The sequence below is a fragment of the Saccopteryx leptura genome, chromosome X (assembly GCF_036850995.1).
Source record: "Saccopteryx leptura isolate mSacLep1 chromosome X, mSacLep1_pri_phased_curated, whole genome shotgun sequence".
Lineage (NCBI taxonomy): Eukaryota > Metazoa > Chordata > Mammalia > Chiroptera > Emballonuridae > Saccopteryx > Saccopteryx leptura.
In genome coordinates this window covers 5,812,625-5,833,248 of record NC_089516.1, presented here as the reverse complement: position 1 = coordinate 5,833,248, position 20,624 = coordinate 5,812,625, and the positions used below count along the sequence as shown (strand labels likewise).

The 20,624-nt window shown below is 40.9% G+C and overlaps 1 protein-coding gene across 2 annotated transcripts in view; it reads right to left on the bottom strand.

Annotated features, from left to right (window-relative positions):
• The window catches only part of FRMPD4 (FERM and PDZ domain containing 4), a 507,254-nt gene extending 486,860 nt beyond the window's left edge, over nt 1-20,394 (bottom strand). For both annotated transcript variants that reach the window (XM_066356802.1, XM_066356803.1), the window contains exon 1: nt 20,191-20,394. In XM_066356802.1, the coding sequence (XP_066212899.1) occupies nt 20,191-20,279 (89 nt within the window). In that variant the 5' untranslated portion in view covers nt 20,280-20,394. The remainder of the gene's footprint in view (nt 1-20,190) is intronic.
• Nucleotides 20,395-20,624: the final 230 nt, after the last annotated feature.

Here is a 20,624-nt window from a genome sequence, read left to right as displayed (position 1 = left end):
AGGTTACTCGAAATTTTGGAATATCTAATTGCTCTATTTCCTTCAGGAGTGATGATGATCATTCTGCTTTCAAAGGGAGGGAAGAAACCACTGTCTTTAATACAAACATTGTTGGAAATGAAATCATTAGTGTTTGACACTATAACTCTGGAAACATATAAAATACAACAAAGTATAAATATTCTCTTTGCTCTGAGATAATATTATAGTTTTAAAAGCAGCTCCATGTGAGCGTGGGAAAGAAAAGATGACAGCACAGAAAAGTCCATTCATTGCCACTGGATTACACAGCGGTTGCAAGGAGGGGCTCTGGAGCAATGGTCAGCTCCTGGGTTTGCTTGTTCCTTGGATAAGTTAGTTATTTATTCCCTTTGACCCTCAATGCCCTTCCTCCTCAGCAAATTAAGAATAACAATATAACCTATCTGACTAGGTTGCTGAAAAACTGTCATTCATTATCAAAGTGTCTGGGACATAGAAATCCCTCCATCTGTTTGAGGTACTCATGGTAGGAAAGGCATCAGCAGCAACAGCAGTAGGAGGCGGAGGAGGAGGAGGAGGAGGAAGAGAAGGAGGAGGAGGGAAGAGGGAGGAGGAAGAGGAGGAGAAGGAAGAGGAGGAGGAGGAGGAGGAACAGGTCACAGTTTGGACTAAATCAACCATTAGGTTTTGGAAGTAGTAAAATAATTGCTAACATAAATAATAAAAAGTAGTATTAGTAATTTTAAAATTGCAGAACTAAGTAATATTAATGCTAATAATATTAGTAATGTTATTAGCAATACTATTAAAACTAATATTAACATTTGTAATAACATCATTGGTGATTAGCGATATAAAATAGCCTGCTATTACCAGTACTCTTTATTATACTACAGACCCTGAAAATCGTTGCATAGTCAATAAAAAGAATGCAATAAAAAACTGACCTATTTTCTACTAGAAATGATCATTTATTTTGGACACAGGGGTAATCTAAAGATTGTGATGCCCTTCTGCCTTCCTCTCAAAGATAATTGTATCTTGAAGCAGTATTAGTAAAAAAGAGAGCAATCTTCATGTAGATAAAAGGGAATAAAAGCCACAAAGGAAGCATTAAAGTTAGGATTATTTGAGTTGTGCTGATTACCAATGAGGAGAAATCATTACTATGAAAAAACATACAGAGGAGCACACCTGAAACAGAAGGAAATGAGCGTATCACTCTAGCAACAATAGTTTCCAAACCACAGTTAATTCTTGATGACCTAGAAGCGAGCTATCTGGTTTGAGAATGATGGTGGCCAAAACATTCTGCAAAACTATCCACGTATGAGAAGATAGGTACTAATCGGAAGTTCATTGCAATGCATAAAGACCACTTTGTATCTACCTGCACCATCCTGGTATGGTCAGTTGGGCTCTGGCACTTGCTTTGGCCATGTAAATTTGTTTCGATGCGATTGATACATTAGGGAATGATTTGAGTACAAGGCAAATTTAATGTCTGCTAATGCAAATTTCATCTAGGAAAAGCAATATAAACTCAGAAACTGTATCCAGCTGAGCAGAGCTGAACAGGAATACACAAAATGTGTGTGTGCCTGTGTATATATACACACACACATTCTCCACATCTACAGCTCCCAGTTTTAGTGCATGTAGTAAGAGTCTCACCCAACAACACCTGCTGTTACAAAGCAGCCCTCTGGTTTTAGACCACCCGCCTCCATTTGCAGTGACATTCCAGCCACAGGCCTGCTTATGCCCCTCCACAAGCCAACTTGAGGCTTTGCAGGGGAAAGTGACATGTGTATTTTAGTATTTATATATTTCTTAACCACTCGACTTGTCTAAAATTGTGCTAATGTTTTTTTATTAGATTCTTATCTTTGTTTTTATTGGGTCACTGACAACATTTTTTAGTATTTTAAGTGCAGTGCCCTTCACCCAGTTCCCCTACAAATCTGGTATTTTTATAACAAAACTTTGAAATCGTGCCATAATTTCAAGAACGCATATGTTGCATTATAGCAGAAGTGGCTGTATCTATTTTCCAAATCTTCCCTAGCTTAAGAGAGATGCTACTGCCAAACCTCTATAAAGGAATATAGAGCAGAGAGCCAGACTGTTGGAAAAACCATAATACCACCTGAGAGCAAGCCTTCTCAGCCCAGAGAGGAGGACAGAGGGCAGAATAGACAGTGAGCCCCTCAATGAGTGTGAATGGTAGCATCAATGACAAATCTCTGGGAACTCCGGAAAGAATTCTGTGGCAGAGACTGGTCACCTGGTCACCAGGCCAACTTCTCTTATTCAGGAAACCCAGGAAACCACAGCATCTCAGGTGTTTGGATCAGCCTCAGAACAGTTCTAACTAATGGATGACAGCAGAGGTGATACTCGTGCCATGTGGTCGGCTCGATCCTCCTCTCAAAGTCAGACTGCCTTACTCAGACAAGCATGGAAGCTGCAAACTGAAGACAATAGATCCACAAGATGGAAGGAAGTTAGGTCCCTAATCACCCCTTGGAGGACACCTTACAAGAGCAAGACACGAGCGGTTCTGGGTTTGGATATATTTCACATTTTGCAGTTATTTTGATACCGCAACTTCAACTTCTTAAATCCAGTGGGCTGATCAACAGAGCCAGCCTGGGCTCTTGGGCCATGTTCCAGATTAAATGTTAAAGAGCCAATGGGGGGGCATTTTCAGGAGTGTTTGAGAAGTCTGTGCACTTTCTGTGCAAGCATAGGGATCAGACAATGATGAACAAGACAGCCTCTCCTTTCAAGGAATTTCCAGTCTAGCAAGGAGGGAGAGAGAAATATGGATGACTACAAACAATAGCCACAGAGCCAGCAGTTCCACTCCTAGGAATATATACAACAGACACACATCCATACAACCAGAGGAAGTCATGAAATTGATCAGGATAGCTCTGTTCAATGTAAAAACTGGAAACTCACCAAATAGCCATCAATAGTAGAGTGGATAAATAAATTGGAGATCTTCAAATAATGGAATACTATACAGCAATAAGAGCAAATGAACTACAACTGCACACGAACATAGATAAATCTCGTGAACACTACTGAGTGAAAGAAGCCAGATAAATCCATATAATTCCATCCAAAGGGCGGGCAGACGAACCAATGGTGAGAGAAGTCAGAATAGAGGGTAACATCAGGAGGAGTTCCAAAAAGGGCCAGGGGAGTTCAAGTTACGTCCTAATTCTTGACCTGAGTGGTTGCTATTTGGGTACACTCAGTTTGCAAAAATTGAGTGTGCACACTTATGATTTAATTGTACATGACTATTATGCTTCAGTAAAAAGTTTGTTAAAAAAATTAACCAGCATTACTGATGTTAGGACACTGTTTTGAAGGAGGTGCATTAGAGACTCAAAGATGCAATGGGTCCACAGTGTCAACCACACTCAGTGAGGCAAGGGAGACACAAGATGTTTCCTGGTGGGACGTTTACAACTACTGGCAACCTTAACCCACATCCTCATCTTGCACCCCATTCCCTTACCTTCAAGTCAAACAAAACATTTTTGATTTACTGCCTAAGTTTATGCTCAAGCCTTAGAATCAGCAGTCGGTAGGAGCCACATCTACACAGATGCTATAAAGACTACAAGCAGAATTGGATTTCTCCACTAATAACATCACTTTTTTTCAATAATTCTCCCCATGTACCCTCCCTTCCTTTTTTCTTGTGTTGTCATACTGTTTGACTCACGGAGGTATGCAGTGTCTCTTGACACTCCAGGTGCAAGAGAAAATTTGCTGGGCAGGTCTGGTCACGCAAACAATCCATGGTGTATCAGGACTCATCTTTTCTGTGCTGGTTGGCATGTGTTACTTAGAACCCTTTCAGAGCAGATGTCACCAAAGTCCTTACTAGCAGTCTCTCACTACATACCGACTCAGGCTCTGGGCAAGAGGTCCCCTGGGACTGGCACCTATGGCTTACATTCTTAAAGGCTGTCACCATAGAGGAATAAAGCCCCTCTTTGTTAGGTCAAGTTAAAAATAAACAAACAGACCTCTGGGCAAGACTGCTCCTTGGCTTGGTCTGGCTCAGAGGGCCGAAGATAAGCAGCCACGCAGGTAAATTCTAGTTTTCACAGAGACGGAGAAGTACCCAAAGGAGGAGGACTGATGTACCAAGAAGAAGAAAGTGTTCCCAGTAAGAGGAAGAAAATCACACACTCACAAACCTAGTATTCTTCAAACATGAGCTGCAATTTATATGGCAGGGTTAGGGAGGTGTCATAAAACTACTTCAGATGGCTACAATGAACAGGAATAAAACATTGGAAAAGGATAAAGTAGAACAGAATCACATTGTATGCAACTCTATATTATTTTGTTGAAACTTCTGTGTCAATTATGTATAAGTATGTGTATATAGTATATGTCTGTACTGGGTAACAATGGAAAGTATATTTCTTATTGGAGTTTTGGTTTAAAAAAATCAGAGTACACCTGACCAGATGGTAGCACAGTAGATAGAGCATTGACCTGGGATGCTGAGGATCCAGGTTCGAAACCCAGAGGTCACTGGCTTGAACATGGGATCAGAGACATGGACCCAAGGTTGCTGACTTGAGCAAGGGGACAGTGGCTCAGCTGGAGCCCCTGGTCAAAGCACATATGAGAAACAATCAATGAACAACTAAGGTGCCACAACTACAAGTTGATGCTTCTCATCTCTCTCTCTTCCTGTCTCTCTCTGTCTAAAAAAAAAAAAAATTGAAAAAAATCAGAGTACTATAATATTCTAGGCAATCATCAAACATCAGATTCGTGTAACATGTAAGCATCTATACCTAACCACTCATGGGAATACTTAGTAATATTTCATACCTATTCCCATGTCTTCATTTAATATAATGACATCCATAGATATACAAAAAAGTACAGCACATTTTTATTATGAACTATTACACCATATTCAATCAATGAAAAATGGTTAGAAATGAGAAATGCACAATTGTAAGTTTCTCTTCAATGACAGGCAAACAAAAGTGCCTAATAAATTAATTGGTATTATCATAAACACTAAGAAAATTAATTTTAAATTACTGAATGATTTATAATTATCTATAAAACTTCATTTCAATCACATGATTAATACATTCTTGTTAGAAATAATTTGCTCATTACAGAACAGCAGGAAAGAAAAGACTTTTCAGTTCCCGTAAACTCCAATTGCACAGCATGTGGAACACGGGAGGCACATTGCCCACGCATGTCAACCCTGTCACCGTGGGCTGTTCCACATCAGGGCAACACTACTATCAGCTGATGAATCAGCCCATAATTATCAGGTGTCCATATAACCATCCCTTTCCGGAGACCAATTTAGCAAATCCTCTCTGCTCTCCAAGCAGGTACTACTTGGAGGGGGTGCTGGTAAATAAAATTTAATACAACCATATAGTCAAGCAATAATGGTTAAAAGCCACTCTATTAGATACAACTTCTAAAAAATACTATGCGCAAAGTATGTCTAAACAAAACATATAATTAAGTATTATGGTACTACAACTGATTTGAGAACAAAGAAATACAAAGCCTTTTTTATCTCTTCTTACAGTGAGGACTCTAGGCCAGGGGTACCCAAACTTTTTACACAGGGGGCCAGTTCACTGTCCCTCAGACCGTTGGAGGGCCAGACTATAAAAAAACTATGAACAAATCCCTATGCACACTGCACATATCTTATTTTAAAGTAAAAAAACAAAACGGGAACAAATACAATATTTAAAATAAAGAACAAGTAAATTTATGCCTGACCTGTGGTGGCGCAGTGGATAAAGCGTCAACCTGTAAATGCTGAGGTTGCCAGTTCAAAACCCTGGGCTTGCCTAGTCAAGGCACATATGGGAGTTGATGCTTCCTGCTCCTCCCCCCTTCTCTCTCTCTCTCTCTCTCTCCTCTCTATAATGAATAAATAAAATCTTTAAAAAAAAAAAGAAGAAGTAAATTTAAGATTCTGCTATGAGGTTTCTGGAAAACAAACTGACCAGTATTTCAATGGGAACTATGCTCCTCTCACTGACCACCAATAAAAGAGGTGCCTCTTCCGGAAGTGCGGTGGGGGGGGGCGGATAAATGGCCTCAGGCAGCCGCATGTGCCGCGTGGGCCATAGTTTGGGGACCCTTGCTCTAGGCCCTTAAAGCAGGCATTCTTGGTCACCTAACCAAAAGTCATTTCCTCCTGCTTCCGGCCCAGAGTCTCAGGTTTGCAGAGCTATCAGATGGCCACATGCTGGGCTGGGGTGAGAGAGCCGCAGCAGCCTGAGCCGAGGCCTCTCCCACGCTAGAAACTGACTCCTAATTAATAATATAAGCCAGGACTTGCCATTGTGGGTGTACCACTGCTATTCTGAGTGGGATAAGTCTACATTATACAGAACTGTTTTACTCATATTAGGATGCTTCATTTTCCTGATCTCTTCCCCTTCTATGCCCCTATCCTGAGCCCAACATGATAAACAACTACAACACTCAGGAGCATTGCCCAGCACCTGCCCCCCCAGTTGTGAACCACTGGTTCCCTAAACCAGGGATTGGCAATTTTTTTCAATAAAGGGCCAGATAGTAAGTATTTTAAGCTTTTTGGGCCATCTGCTCTCTGTTGCAACTATTCACCTCAGTGGTTAGTGCAAAAGCAGCCATTAGTCATAAGTAAATGATTGGGGTGGCTGTGTTTTAATAAAACGTTATTTACAAAAATAGGTGGTGGGCTATACTTGGTCCACAGATCTCTGTGTTTCTGACTCTAAGTCAAAACCAGCCATGGTGACTCCCCTCACCAGGTAGATTTAATAAACACATGAGAAACCATGATAATTCTGGATACTGCAAGGTAAAGAGATTCTGCTATGAGGTTTCTGGAAAAGTTCTCCACAAGGAACATACCCTGCTCACCTCTCTGCATCTCCGGGTTCTTTTCTGTGAAGATACGATAGCTGAATCTACTGCAGCCACTTTGCGTCCACAAAAGGTGGCCTCTCCATGCTGAGATGGCACACGAAAAAGATGACAAAACCCAGAGCCCCGAAATCCAGTTACCCATACCGGAAATGGCCCCAGCTCCGGATTCCTTAGGTGAGAGATAACTTGTCCTCTTTTTTAAGCTATTTGTAGCTGTGTTTACTATTTCTTACTAAAGAAAGCATCCTAATTAAATAAACTTTCAAACTGATAACAAAGCTAAGGGTTATATATTTCTTCTTTTTATATAAGAACTTTTTTATTGATTTTAGAGAGAGGAAGGTGAGTGAGAGAGAGGGAGGCAGAGGGAGAGACAAGGAGCAGGAAGCATCAACTTGTAGTAGTTGCTTCCCATCTGTGCCTTAACCAGGCAAGCCCAGGGTTTTTGTTTTGTTTTTTTTTGTTTGTTTGTTTTTTTTACAGAGACAGAGAGAGAGTCAGAGTGAGGGATAGATAGGGACAGACAGACAGGAACGGAGAGATGAGAAGCATCAATCATTAGTTTTTTGTTGCGACACCTTAGTTGTTCATTGATTGCTTTCTCATATGTGCCTTGACTGCGGGCCTTCAGCAGACCGAGTAACCCCTTGCTCGAGCCAGCGACCTTGGGTCCAAGCTGGCGAGCTTTTTGCTCAAGCCAGATGAGCCCGCACTCAAACTGGCAACCTCGGGGTCTCGAACCTGGGTCTTCCGCATCCCAGTCTGACGCTCTATCCACTGCGCCACCGCCTGGTCAGGCAAGCCCAGGGTTTTGAACAATCAGCAACCTCAGCGTTCCAGGTCAAGGCTGTATCCACTGTGCCAACACAGGTCAGTATTTCTATCAGAATATGAGTATGGGGTCAAGATGAACACTTGTTACCAACCTCTAAAATTTAAGTGTTTCTTCTGCAAAGAAAACTTTGTTGCTGTTCTCCAAGTGCAGCTTTGAATTATATTAGAGAAAATATTGAAGAAGAACAGCATCTTCACTGTTTTCTCCACCTCTCTTCCCTTCTTCCTCCATGATAATGTTACCCTGATTGTGATAGTTAGGCTCTCTGGGAAGGTGATCCGGAATTGGACATCTCATTGCCTTTTTCTAGGTGTGGCCACATGACCCATTCTGGGCAAGGAGAAGGGAAGATACTCAGCTTCTGCAGAAGATGTTCCTCCCAGTGCTCTCACCAATTCATTTCCTACCCCTGAACCAATCCTATGATGATATAGTGCCTAGAGCTGCAGAGCTGTGGCAACCACTTTCCACCCCTGCAGTAACGAGCATGAAGGTGGTGGAAGACAAAGAAGGAAAAAGCCAGAGTCAATGAATCCATATCCAGAAACCTACCTCTAGGAATGCATTGCTCAGCTTATTGTTAGCCAAGTACCCCTTTACCTACAGTGAAGATACCCTGATATACTCAAAGAAAAGCATACTATGGACATTTTAATCTTACAACATAGAAGCTATTTGGGGACTAATCAATATAAGTGCCCCTAAACAAACTGCCCACACGGTAGCAGAGTTTTGACATCTTCTTCCTAGGATTTAGACATAGGAGAGAATAATAACCTTGCTGGGATGGCCTGGGAAACTATATCCTCTCCTGTTTTTTCTGTTCTCTGAAGCAAGCCTATGAGATAAAGCACTTTCACGAGTGCTTCTTACCTTCCCTTCAAAGCACACCCCTCCCAGCAAAGGTTCAAGTGGACAGAGAGGAAACAGTTTATCAGTCTTCTGCTTTGAGTCCTTTACTACATAGCAAGTACTGGTTATTACCTCTTTATGGAAAAGAAAGCAAGCACAGCAGGAGAATATAAACATTTACAACATAACTCCTATTCCAGTTGTTTAAAATCTAGTTGGAAAGAGAAAGAGTTCTTCACAGAAGGAGCATTCAAAGCAAAGAGAACCCTAACTGCAGAGTGTCCATTTAAGCAGATTTTCAAAAACTCAGTAAGATAAAAATATTTATGTATCTAAATCTATATCCACATATTCATTTGTAATCTCTTCCAACAAGAACCACTTAATGACATTTGATGACATAAAACAAGCGTTAGCAAGCTTTCCCCTGGTACCTGTAGCAACCATTCCACGCTCCCATTGTATAGAGAAAACAGGCATGGAAGGCACAGGCTGGGTCAAAAACACTTTACTTATGGACGCTTACATTTGAATTTCATATAATTTTCAAGTGTCATGAAATATTATTCTTTTATTTGGGGGAATGATATAAATATGTAAAAGCCATTCTTAGCTTTCTAGAAATGCAGGCCCCAGACTGACATTGACCCACAGGGGGCAAGGCAACCCCTGATCCCTAACCTAGAAAATAGGAGAAACTTTGAAACAGCTTCTAGGTCAGCATGACAATTCGGAATTACAGTCAGTGTCGCATGTATTTTCTTGTGTTCAGAGGGATTGAGCAAAAAAGGAGAGTAAACTTTAAACAGAGAAATAAATTAAAATGTTAACATATACCTGTAAGAGTGAGACCACTTCATTAAACACATCTCTGTAGTCTGGATCAATGGAAGTTTGTGGAGTTCCACATGACCGCATAGGCCCTAAAGTGAGACAAACTAAAAGATGAACTGGTAGAGAAGGATTAGGCACTTTATTGCCTCCTACACGCGTTTCATCAACTTAGTTAAATGGCACTCCATTCTTCAGCCTGTCAACATGATCTCAACCGGAAAGCCAAATTATGAACTCATGGTATCAGAATCAAATTACAGGCCGAGAGGAAACATCCATCACATACCCCCAGAATGCGGTTCTCAAAGGAACACCAACTTGTTCCCTTTAATGAATGGAAAATGATGAGAGGATAAGAGTATCAGGATTTTTGCCAAAAATTAATAAAATAAACTTTATATAACGTATACACATTCTTTTTAGGGCTGGGGAACAAAAGGAAACTGTTTCTGATTATATTTCTCTTAAAGAAAGCCTGATATAGATATAAAAATGGAAGGAAATTTGCTTCCCAGTACTTAATTCCATACAAAGAGACCATTTTTATAATGATATGCTCTTCCAGGTTATCTTAATTTGCTAATAAAAATTACCATTAAAATTTTATAGATCTGAAATTTCTATTATACTTTTTTGATATATATAGCCTTAATCTATTAACTAGCTTGTGTTTCAGTCATTTTAATTTAAAAATTTTTAGTTTTCAATTACAGTTTACATTCAATATTATTTTATATTACTTTCAAAGTTTGACCTTTAAAAATTTTTAATTACATTTGACATTTAGTTTCAGGTGTATAGCACAGTGATTACACAATCACATATTTTACAAAGTGTTCCCCCTCACCCCAATATTTCCAGTGCCCCCAGACTCAATACACCATTACAACATGACTGACTATAGTCCCTGTGCTGGACTTAATATCGCTGTGACTTTTGTAACTATTTATCTGTACTTCTTAACTCTTCGCCACCTCTTGACCCAGTCCCCCAATCTACTTCCCCTCTGGCAACCAACAGCCTACTAGTTGTTTCTACGAGTCTGTTACTCTTATTTCTTCCTTTACTTTGTCTTTTAGATTCATTCATTTCAAATAGGGAAAACCAAGAAATTATAGGTTAGAACTGCCTGAGTCAGTGATTTATATTTTCATGCAGGGCAAATTTTTCAACATTTTATCACATTTTTGGAAATCTATTACCCAAGTCTCATTCTTTCGTATAAGTAAACTTTCTTCTTTACCTACTTTTCCCGAATCTAATAACACTCTTATTAGTTTCTCATGTATCTTTTCAGTATTTTTAATGTAAAGACAAGCACGCACCTGACCTGTGGTGGCACAGTGGATAAAGCGTCGACCTGGAACGCTGAGGTCGCTGGTTCAAAACCCTGGGCTTGCCCTGGCCGGTTGGCTCAGTGGTAGAGCGTCGGCCTGGTGTGCAGGAGTCCCGGGTTCGATTCCCGGCCAGGGCACACAGGAGAAGTGCCCATCTGCTTCTCCACCCCTCCCCCTCTCCTTCCTCTCTGTCTCTCTTTTCTCCTCCCGCAGCCGAGGCTCCATGGAGCAAAGTTGGCCCGGGTGCTGAGAATGGCTCTATGGCCTCTGCCTCAGGTGCTAGAGTGGCTCTGGTTGCAGCAGAGCAACGCCCCAGATGGGCAGAGCATCGCCCTCTGGTGGGCGTGCCGGGTGGATCCTGGTCAGGTGCATGTGGGAGTCTGACTGCCTCCCCATTTCCAACTTCAGAAAAATACAAAAAAAAACCCCCAAAAACAAACAAACAAACAAACAAAAAACCTGGGCTTGCCCAGTCAAGGCACATATGGGAGTTGATGCTTTCTGCTCCTCCCTCTTCTCTCTCTCTCTCTCTCTCTCTCTCTCTCTCAGTCTCTCCCCTCTATTTAAAATTAATTATAATAATAATAATAAAAGACAAGTATGCTAACTCTTGTGTAATTCACTATTTTTATTTAATAAGTGTTTTCCTGTTCTTTATTTTTTATAGCTGCATGGTGTTTCATGTCATTTTAATGAAAGTTCTCATTGATGCACACCTTGAAATTTGCTTATTCTACATTAAAATGATGGGAGTTTTAGAGTTAAATTTAGAGGAAATATCACATAATTTTTCCCACTACATAAACATGGGAAACAAAGGTCTGAATTGCTAAAAATCCACCTGAACTTACCGCCACCATCCCTCAAGCTTTCCCATCACCAACTGTTTCAAGTCTTGTCCTGAGGTTAACTCCTATGACAAATGCTGCCTGTCAACTTTAATACATTTGAGGAACTAGAATGCCCACAATTGTGGCATAAAATGTGATTATCACTTTAAAGGCATCTCAAACTACCTTCTGACTTATAAGTTGTGAAATACTCAGTATGCTGTTATGTCATTAAAAAATATGCCCATGAAACCAAATGACTTCCTCATAAAGATATTCATCACATTATTATTCAGTGGAAAACAATGGAAAAGCAGTAAATGTTAATTAAATAGGAAGTCATGCAGTAAACTATGGCATATGTAGCTGTTTATTTTACATTTATAAGAATTTAATGATACAGGAACATAGTATCTTGTAAAGGTTTAAGTATAAAATTGTGTATCTATGATATTAACTATGCAAAATAGATAGATCACAGAAAATAGAGAGATATCAGTGATTATATCTGGCTGTTAGAATTTCAAATATATATATATATTTGTTTATGTAGTCTATATTCTCACAATATTTTATAATAAAGTTATCTTATTCTTACAATTACAACAAACATGTTAAAAACCTGTTGATATTGTTATTTGGACACTTGAACATTCTATCACTTTTCAGAATTTCAATTTTATGTATTAATAGTTAATATATTCCTAGGCTTCAAAAATCAAATTAAAAATATAAAGGATGGATGGGGACATGGGAACCCACTCATGCATTCTATCTAGCTAGTCCCTCTAGACACACAAGCTACCAAACCCTGCTTTAGAGTTAAACTCCATGTGTCCTTCCAGTCATGTTTAGGCAAACACAAGACTAGATAATGTCCTGTCTTTTGAAAACAGTCTGTACCTAACAATTTTTACTTGATAAATACAGCCAGAGAATGTTCTCTATCACTGCAGAGAGCACGTGTTTGGGGGGATGAACAGGAAGTTAAGGCTGGGAAGCAGAAATGACAAGTGTGCACAAATAAGACACCCAAAGGTAACGGGCGAACCCCAAAAAGATAGAGATAGAAAATGGAGATTTTTCAGGGATAAAACATTGTCAACTATATGATTGTCTAACCTCTCTGCGGTACAGTTGAAACTAATACATAATAACACTGAATGCGCAGTTTAACTGGAAAACAACATTAAAAAAATAGAAATGAGAAGAGGGGGAAAAAGAATGTGGATTTTTTTCCTATGGGCATTCAAGAGCAAAGAGATAATGATGAAAAAGGGGCTCAGATTTGAACTTTAGAAAAGCTTCTTAATTAAACTCAGAGTGGAACAGTGAGTGCTAATAGGAAAGACCCCCCCAGGGGGACTGGCAGGGCTGGCTGGGGGTGGGGTGTCCTCCCAAGCACATCTGCCTTGGCCTCCCAGCAAAGCAGGCAGCCAGCCAGGGCAGGGCTCTGCCCCAGGGGGGAGTGTGAGCCCGGACTGGGCAGAGCTCAGGGAGGATCACAGTGAAATGCTTCCAGCAAAGGAAGAGGCTTTGAGCCCCGCAAGCCATGGGGTCTCAGTCAAGGCTACAGTACTGAGCTCTGCCAAAAGCAGCCACAGACAGTACAGAAACAAATGAACATGGCATGTGCCAATAAAACTTTATTTACAAAAACTAGTAACAGAGCAATTATAATAAAATAAGTATTTTTTTAAGCAAGCAAATTAGCTGTGCCCCAGGCCACAGAGGAGGACTTTGCCCTGAACTGCAACACAACTAGACAGGTGAGGGGCTTGTAGCAAAACTAATCCCAGACTTCAGCCACAGTGTACCTGACATTACTAAATGCCCTTGCCCCGGGGTCCAGGCTGGTGACTTGAAATGGAAAATCTGAAAAAGACAAGCACCCTAGACTCCACTCAGAAGGGCCACTGTAAAATCACCATGCTTGGCCTCGAATTAGCCAGCAGTCTGAGACCAGTGAAACAACCATGCCACTTCAATATATATACTCCTTTCTACTTTCATGGGCGAATTTCATATTAATTCTATGAACATCGGCCTACTGTTGTCTTTTAAGCTCATTATTGTCAGATAATGATCATGTTCTTATTTTCAAATAAAGCAAATCTCACAGAATTTAGAAAATATATGGAAAACGATCAAGACAAAAATGAAAATCCTATAGTAAATTATAATTATAGGAGAATTGCTCTTCATTTTCAAATTTGAGAAACATTTCTGTCCTAAAAATGATAGGATTTTCCTATCATTCATAATGAACTTCCAAAAATACCAACTTACTGACATCTATAAAAGCACGTTAGTGCATAATCATAATTTTGCTTGTTGAGTTTATAGCACGAAAGCACAGATTTCTTAGAAGTTCAAGTTGATTACTTTCAACCAACAATTACAGAAAATAAAACATGTTTCAAAAGTCAAAACATAAATAAAAATTTATTCTCTGAGAGCTAGTCCAAAAGCAGGCCATTTATTTTGAACTCGTGTAGTCTTTTCCACTCCTGAGTTGCTAAGTTTACATTCCTGAGTAATGATAATTGTTTCGCTAAACAAAGAATGATCATTTATCTGCAAGAAGTATTAGGATGGTTTAAGACTTTACTCACTCATCATTCACTGTAAAGTATTTATAGTATGCTAAATGCTGTAAACCATACTTGAAATATATTTCTAAAAGAAGAGTTCAGATAGGAAACCTTTCTCATTTCTTTGCCAGGAAAAAAAATGGGAATGCTAACTTTGTTATCTAAAACGAAGTCTTAGATTTCTTCCAGATAATTTTCACAGGTTAAGTGCATAATGACCTAAATTGCTCAGAAGCAAGGCAGCATTTTTGATATAAAAAAACTAAAGATAGTGTATAGGTTTATAATACGACGTTCTCAGTCAAATCATAAGAAAGTTGAGTTAAACTCAACTCCAAATTGACAGTCTATCTCCAGTCCTCTACCTACAACTAAATCTACTTACCTAGTTTTTTTTCCATATGGAAAACAATTAACAAAGGTCATCAGCCATTAGCACCAGGAGGCTCAAGTGTACTGTAAGGAAATACCAGGCCTTCTCCTGTGGACTTATCAGTTCTCAGAGCATGTTGGTTGAAGCGGGAGAAGTATTACTGCCAATTCCTTTTTCCATCCATGCTAAATGAGAAGTTTAAAGGCCTATGGAAGGCAAGTATCACTCTAACAAGTAACTCTTTAGCCCAAAGAAAGCAGGCCAACTTAATACCCAAACAATAAGAAATTAAAATTGTCGCTGGTGCAACAGCGTAGGACAATATGTTCACTTGTAATGGTCAGTGTCCCAAAGTTGAACAAATAATTGGAGATCAGATAGATAACGTCTACATGAATGGTGAACATACACTGGTGAACTCATGTACTTAGCATGCTAAATTTGACCTAAGCTGGCAAAGTTTCTCTTTTTAACCAAACTATAGCCAGGCTCCTCAGAGCCCTGTCTTGACTCCACCTCACAGGCCTCAACCGTGGCCTACAAAGACTTAAGCACAGTTTCTAAAGGCTTCAGGCCAAGTTTCTAAAAGGACGCTAGCCCCTTTACCATGCCTGCCTGAGAAAATTCAAGGCTGCTGGAGAATGAACTGTTCCAGCCAACCTGAACACAGGGTCCAGTCTCCCAGCTCCTGGGGAGGGGAGGAGCTTAACTTGGGTAAGGGCCAGTCAGCAGACCGAGATGGGTTTCACAGGCACCAAACCATGCCCCTTACCAGTCTTGGCAATTATTCACTTCCCTGCCTCTACAGAGTTCCCAGCTCACCCCACTCCCAATTCCCTCATTTCCCTTTAAAATGCCTAGTCACCTCTGTACTGTAAGTTGTGTGAATTTGACACAGGCCTCTTTTCCCTATTGCAATAAGATGTTACTGATTAAAATCTGTCCTTACCATTTTAATAAATAGTGGCTGCTTTGTTGATCTTTGACAGTGCATATTTGTTTATACTTATGAGACACACATACTGATTATGCAAAGAAGAGACTATAGGAAAAGGCACTGTTTAACGCAAGGGGTTGGTAAACTGTTTCTGAACAGGCCAGAGAGCATGTCAGGCTCTGCAGGCCGGAAGTCTCTGCAGCATGTATTCGACTTCACTGTTATGGAAAACTGTAGCCACAGACAATACTCAAATACATGAGCATAACGACATTTGGGGAAACTTTATTTATGGACATTGACATTTGAATTCCATATTGTTCTTTTAATTTTTTTTGAACCATTAAAAATTTTAGAAAAAATACTTTTTAAACCATTCTTAGCTCCCAGGCTATACTACAATAGTCAGTAAGCCAGATGTGGCCCACAGGTCATGGTTTGTCAACCCCTGACCTAATCTATTTATAATTTTATTTTCTGCCTATGACTAGTTTTCAAAGTCCAAGATCATTTGACAGTAAGAGTGGTAGATCTCAGGACTGTATTTCTCAACAACTCCCAAAATGCTTTCAATATTCTCATTGAGCTCAGTATGAAATCAGTAGTTTTTAAGTCCATTCCTTAAATATGTTTCTATCTTACCAATAATATATATTTTCTCATAGCTAAACTTCCATGGAAGATTCCAAATGAAGTAATAAAGTAACCACGTTGATGTGTGTGTGTGTGTGCGCGCGCGCATGCACGCGTGCGCATGTATGTGCGTATGTATGCAAAGAGAGAATGAATAGCTGGAAGGTCTATAAACAGAAAGTGAGAATTTCCGGGTTATGCTTTCAAAGTGTAAGTAAATTTCAGTACAGCTGACAATCTATATCAAATTCTGATAGCAAATGGTGAAATTCACTTGAGAGGAAAAGTGAGTGATGCTTGAAATGGTACACAGCCTGAACTAGAAATCTCTCCCCTGAAACTGCTATTGACTAGACTTTCACAGCTGCAAACTAGCAACCCCAGGGAAACTAGAGTTGAATATTCCTAAAACAGGAATCTAGTTCTGTTATGAAACTGCTCATTTCACCTCCTGACAGCCAGGAGAATCAGCAGAACTCAGAAAGGACTCAGATGATAAGCACGTAGCATTGTTGATAAAATTAAAATCCAGAGTCTTGGGGAGTTTTTTATTGCTAGTCTCCTGAGCTCACTCTGATCAGCAACATTAAGGTAAAAAGAGAGAGATGGGAAAATCTGACCTTTTGCATTGCTTCTTTCACTTCCCTTTTCCCCTAGGAAATATTTGATTCTGAATAAGGTAAAGGTAAAAAATAGAAGTTCAGAATCTCTAAATAGATTAGACACAAAAACCTGAGGAAACAATATATTATTCTTCCTCAAATGCATGATGCTTGTAACTAACTTGACACTTTTACTATTACAGATATTACTGACTGCTACATATCACAAAATAACCCATGCAAATTACAAGACGATGTAATATAAAGCAGCTCCCAAATTTACCTAATACAAGAAATAATATCCATGTTAATAATTGGGATCCAATCATCTCAAAGTGTTTGCCATTTTGCTTAAAGAAAAGAAATGAAGTCATGCTATTCAATCCATGAACACATTACTCTGTTTAATAATACCCCTAGGGTTTTTGCATTTCAAATGACTTCCCTTAGGTGAAGGGGCATAATCATCTGTCTTCCTACTGAACTGGAGGATTCCATAAACACTTCAAAGAGTGCATCTGCTTTACAAACAAAATAGCTGATACAAAGAACAGTAACAATAAAAATATATGTGCCTGTTTTTATACTATTATGAGTTTATAGGGCAATCGTCTGTAAAGTGCTCATCTACAGGGATGGAAAATAATATATATAACGGTTACCAAGGAAACAGTGAAGTAAAACTACATGTAAACTATCAAGCATTTAATAATAAAATGAAAAAATCATCTCCAGATAGATTCATGACACATTGTGCCACCTATGATGGATTTAATCAAGGGTCACAACTCAAAAAGATGACAGAAAGGGTCACAACTGGCCAGCCACTCTAACACTTGGCAGCATTTTCTTAGTGAGGACCATAAGATGGTACTGGGTTCTTGAGAGGCAATCTGAATTCTGACTTTTCACATGATTAAAAAGGCACAGATTCTGGGTATAAGTGTTCAAATATAGTTACTTTTAAAAGTTAAAATATGTTGCTTATTCCACTGTGGATTAATATTTTCTTGGAGTTCTCTGTAATTACCACTGTTTTACACATAGACAGGAAGTTTAGGAAATACCAGGTATGCTTTCTAAAGCACATGCTTTCTGAATGAACATTTAGAAACCCAAGTTCTTGGGAACCAAAGGCAAGGCTGAGGCCTGGGATAACTATGTATATTTATCTCTAAATCAAGAGGATTTTAAGCACTCAAGTAACTACGTTGAACTAAGCTAAATCCTTCAGGAAGATTATCCATTCTGAAATCAGGAAAATCTGACAGTGTAAGCACTTTTCTACTTCACCTTTGAGAAAAGAGCTTCATTTCTTTAACAGTGTTTAAATCACACACAAGACTATTCCTTCAAGGGCTGAAGCAAGCAGCTGCAAACATGTGTTTCTGCATGCTGATGACCCTCTATTTCAGCTTGGGGACCATGGCTGAGCTCACACTGAGAAACAAAAGGAATTCTTATGGATGGAAGATTCCTTCCTCAGCACATAAGTTCAGAACATGTGCAGCTTCTGGCTTTAGAACAAACACTCTATTTGGATCACATTAAGGATAGAAAGTGAAATTCACACTCATTTACTAAATTTTAACCTCTCTTTAAAATAAGATACTAATCCCCCACAGCCTGGTTTGAGTGTTGTGAAAACTCAAGTTTGTGAATATCATTAAGGCATCCTAGAATTCAGAAAAACAAGTATGAAACATCTTTGCACTGATACACAGCACTTTCCTCTCCCAAGCTCCAGAGTTTAAGGACTAAATCCAGGCTCTAGATGTTTCATTCATCTTAGCAATTTTATCAGTTGAGGCCATGGAAATCAAACTTGGTTACTTTAAACTATACTATTGGTTGAACTTCTCCTTCAGCAGTATCTCTGTCCATCACACAGATGGCACCAGGCAACCACTAAACTGTTGCTCACAGCTGTTTCCCATCCCTGGCTCATGATTTGACAGATGCTTATAAATCAGCCATAGGCAGAAGCATGCCCAAAGTTAACAGAGGTGTGAAGCCATGGCCCTCTACGATACTGGCGTGAAACCAATCTGCGATACTACAGCCACCCTCGCCTTGACATGTCTGTGCTCTGATTTGCAGGGCAAAACCTCTTCATTGACGGTTTGCTCTAAGACAGACCCTACTCACCCATCAACTGTATACCTCACATCTACACAGACGAACATACCCTGGGAAACCTGCTTGCAATGTTAAGCTTGCCCTATGTGAGTAGAGAGGGAAGGTGGAGATAGGCAAGAAGAACAAATAAAGACCTGTGGATGCTGGAGAGAGAGGCACATCTGTATGGCAAGATCTAAGCTGATGGTTGCTGAAATGGCCCAAGGCTAAGTTAGCAAAGCAAACTCAACATACATTTCTGACTTGGGCTATCTGAGGCTGCTTATTCTTGCCTGATGCAATCAACACATCCCACCAGGATACTGAGGTATTAGGGAAAATCTAGAATTACTCACTCCATATCGCAAGCAAATCTAAACTGTGTCCTAAAAACCCCTACCGTCTACCTCCTAAGGTTGTGGTGGTAACTGCTATACAGAGCCCTGGGGGCAGAAGGCCAGTTCTTGCAGACACTTGGGTACAGAAGGTGGAGCATGGTCTGCTAAGACTTAGACTAGGTTCTTCCCACTCAATGCCATACCTTAACAGGCACAGACCGACTTCTTCGGTTTTCACGAAGACTTGGGAAGTAGAAGCAGGCCAGAAGACCCTGGCCCTGTGATCGCAGGCGGCCAGAAGTGGACATGTCGCCCCTCTATCACCACTGCCCGGGAAATCTGCCTGAAGTGCTGATTGTTCTTTTGTTTCAACAACATGGCCACTTGGAAACAAATTCCTAAATCTCTCAAGGCTCTGGACTATATAGTTGCCTAAAGAAAGGCTAAAGGTCTTTCTCTTTTGTCTCCTTGAATTCAGCATCTAGGTCACTGCTGGAAACACCTGGTCAACCTACAAGCTGAGTTTTACAGTGTGGAGGTGTCATTTAGCAGTGGGGGGGGGGGAGGGGGCCACTTTTGGTCACTGTGCCCGGAAGGACCGACCCCAGCTCTAAGGAGTTCGGGTTCTCCCTGGCAGTAGCAATTACAACCATCTTCTCTTAGCCCTAAATCATAAATGTAACCCAAGCACCACTGGGTCTTTTCCTAAGAGAAAACAAACTGTCGTGAATACTGTGGTGTGAGTGAGGGCATGTGTATTTCTCTGTGCGTGGTCTACACCCATGGACACACAAACCCCATCAGCTAGTGAGACCTAAGTTGAACGCAGCAGCCCCTGGCCACCTGGTTTCAGTCCTATCTTAAGCCCCGCTGCTCTCTCCAGCTTTTGCTTCTCCCCCAGTCTCCTGGAAAATAAAGCACCAAGTTGCCCACTGAGACGGCCCTGGGTGCAAATGAACCGGCGCAGCCCCTACCTCGAGAGCTTTGCAATCTTCACAAAGCTGAAGACATCCATGCAGGCAGCCGGGAACCCGAGCGCGGTGGCTTCCTCGCCCCTTCTCATGCCAGCAAGGGCAGCCTCCGCAGCCCCATGGCCGGCCAGGACCTCAGCGCGCCCCGGGGCTCGAGTGGCAGCGACAGTGGGTGGCAGCAGCGGCCCTGGAGAGCCTGCACCTGGAGGTGGCGGCTGCTACCCCCCTCCGGCCGTGAGCTGCGTGTGCATCCCCAAGCTGGACCATTGATGGGGCGCCCGTGCAGGGAAAACTCAACTGAGAGAGGGGCGGGCAGGCTGCGCGAGGCGGGGAGAGTGGGCTGGGTCGTGCGCTCCGCCCAGAGCGCCCCTGCGGGGGACTGCCGGGCGTCCAGCAAGGCCCGGTCGAGGGGCGCTGCCACCGCTCGCTGCCCGCTG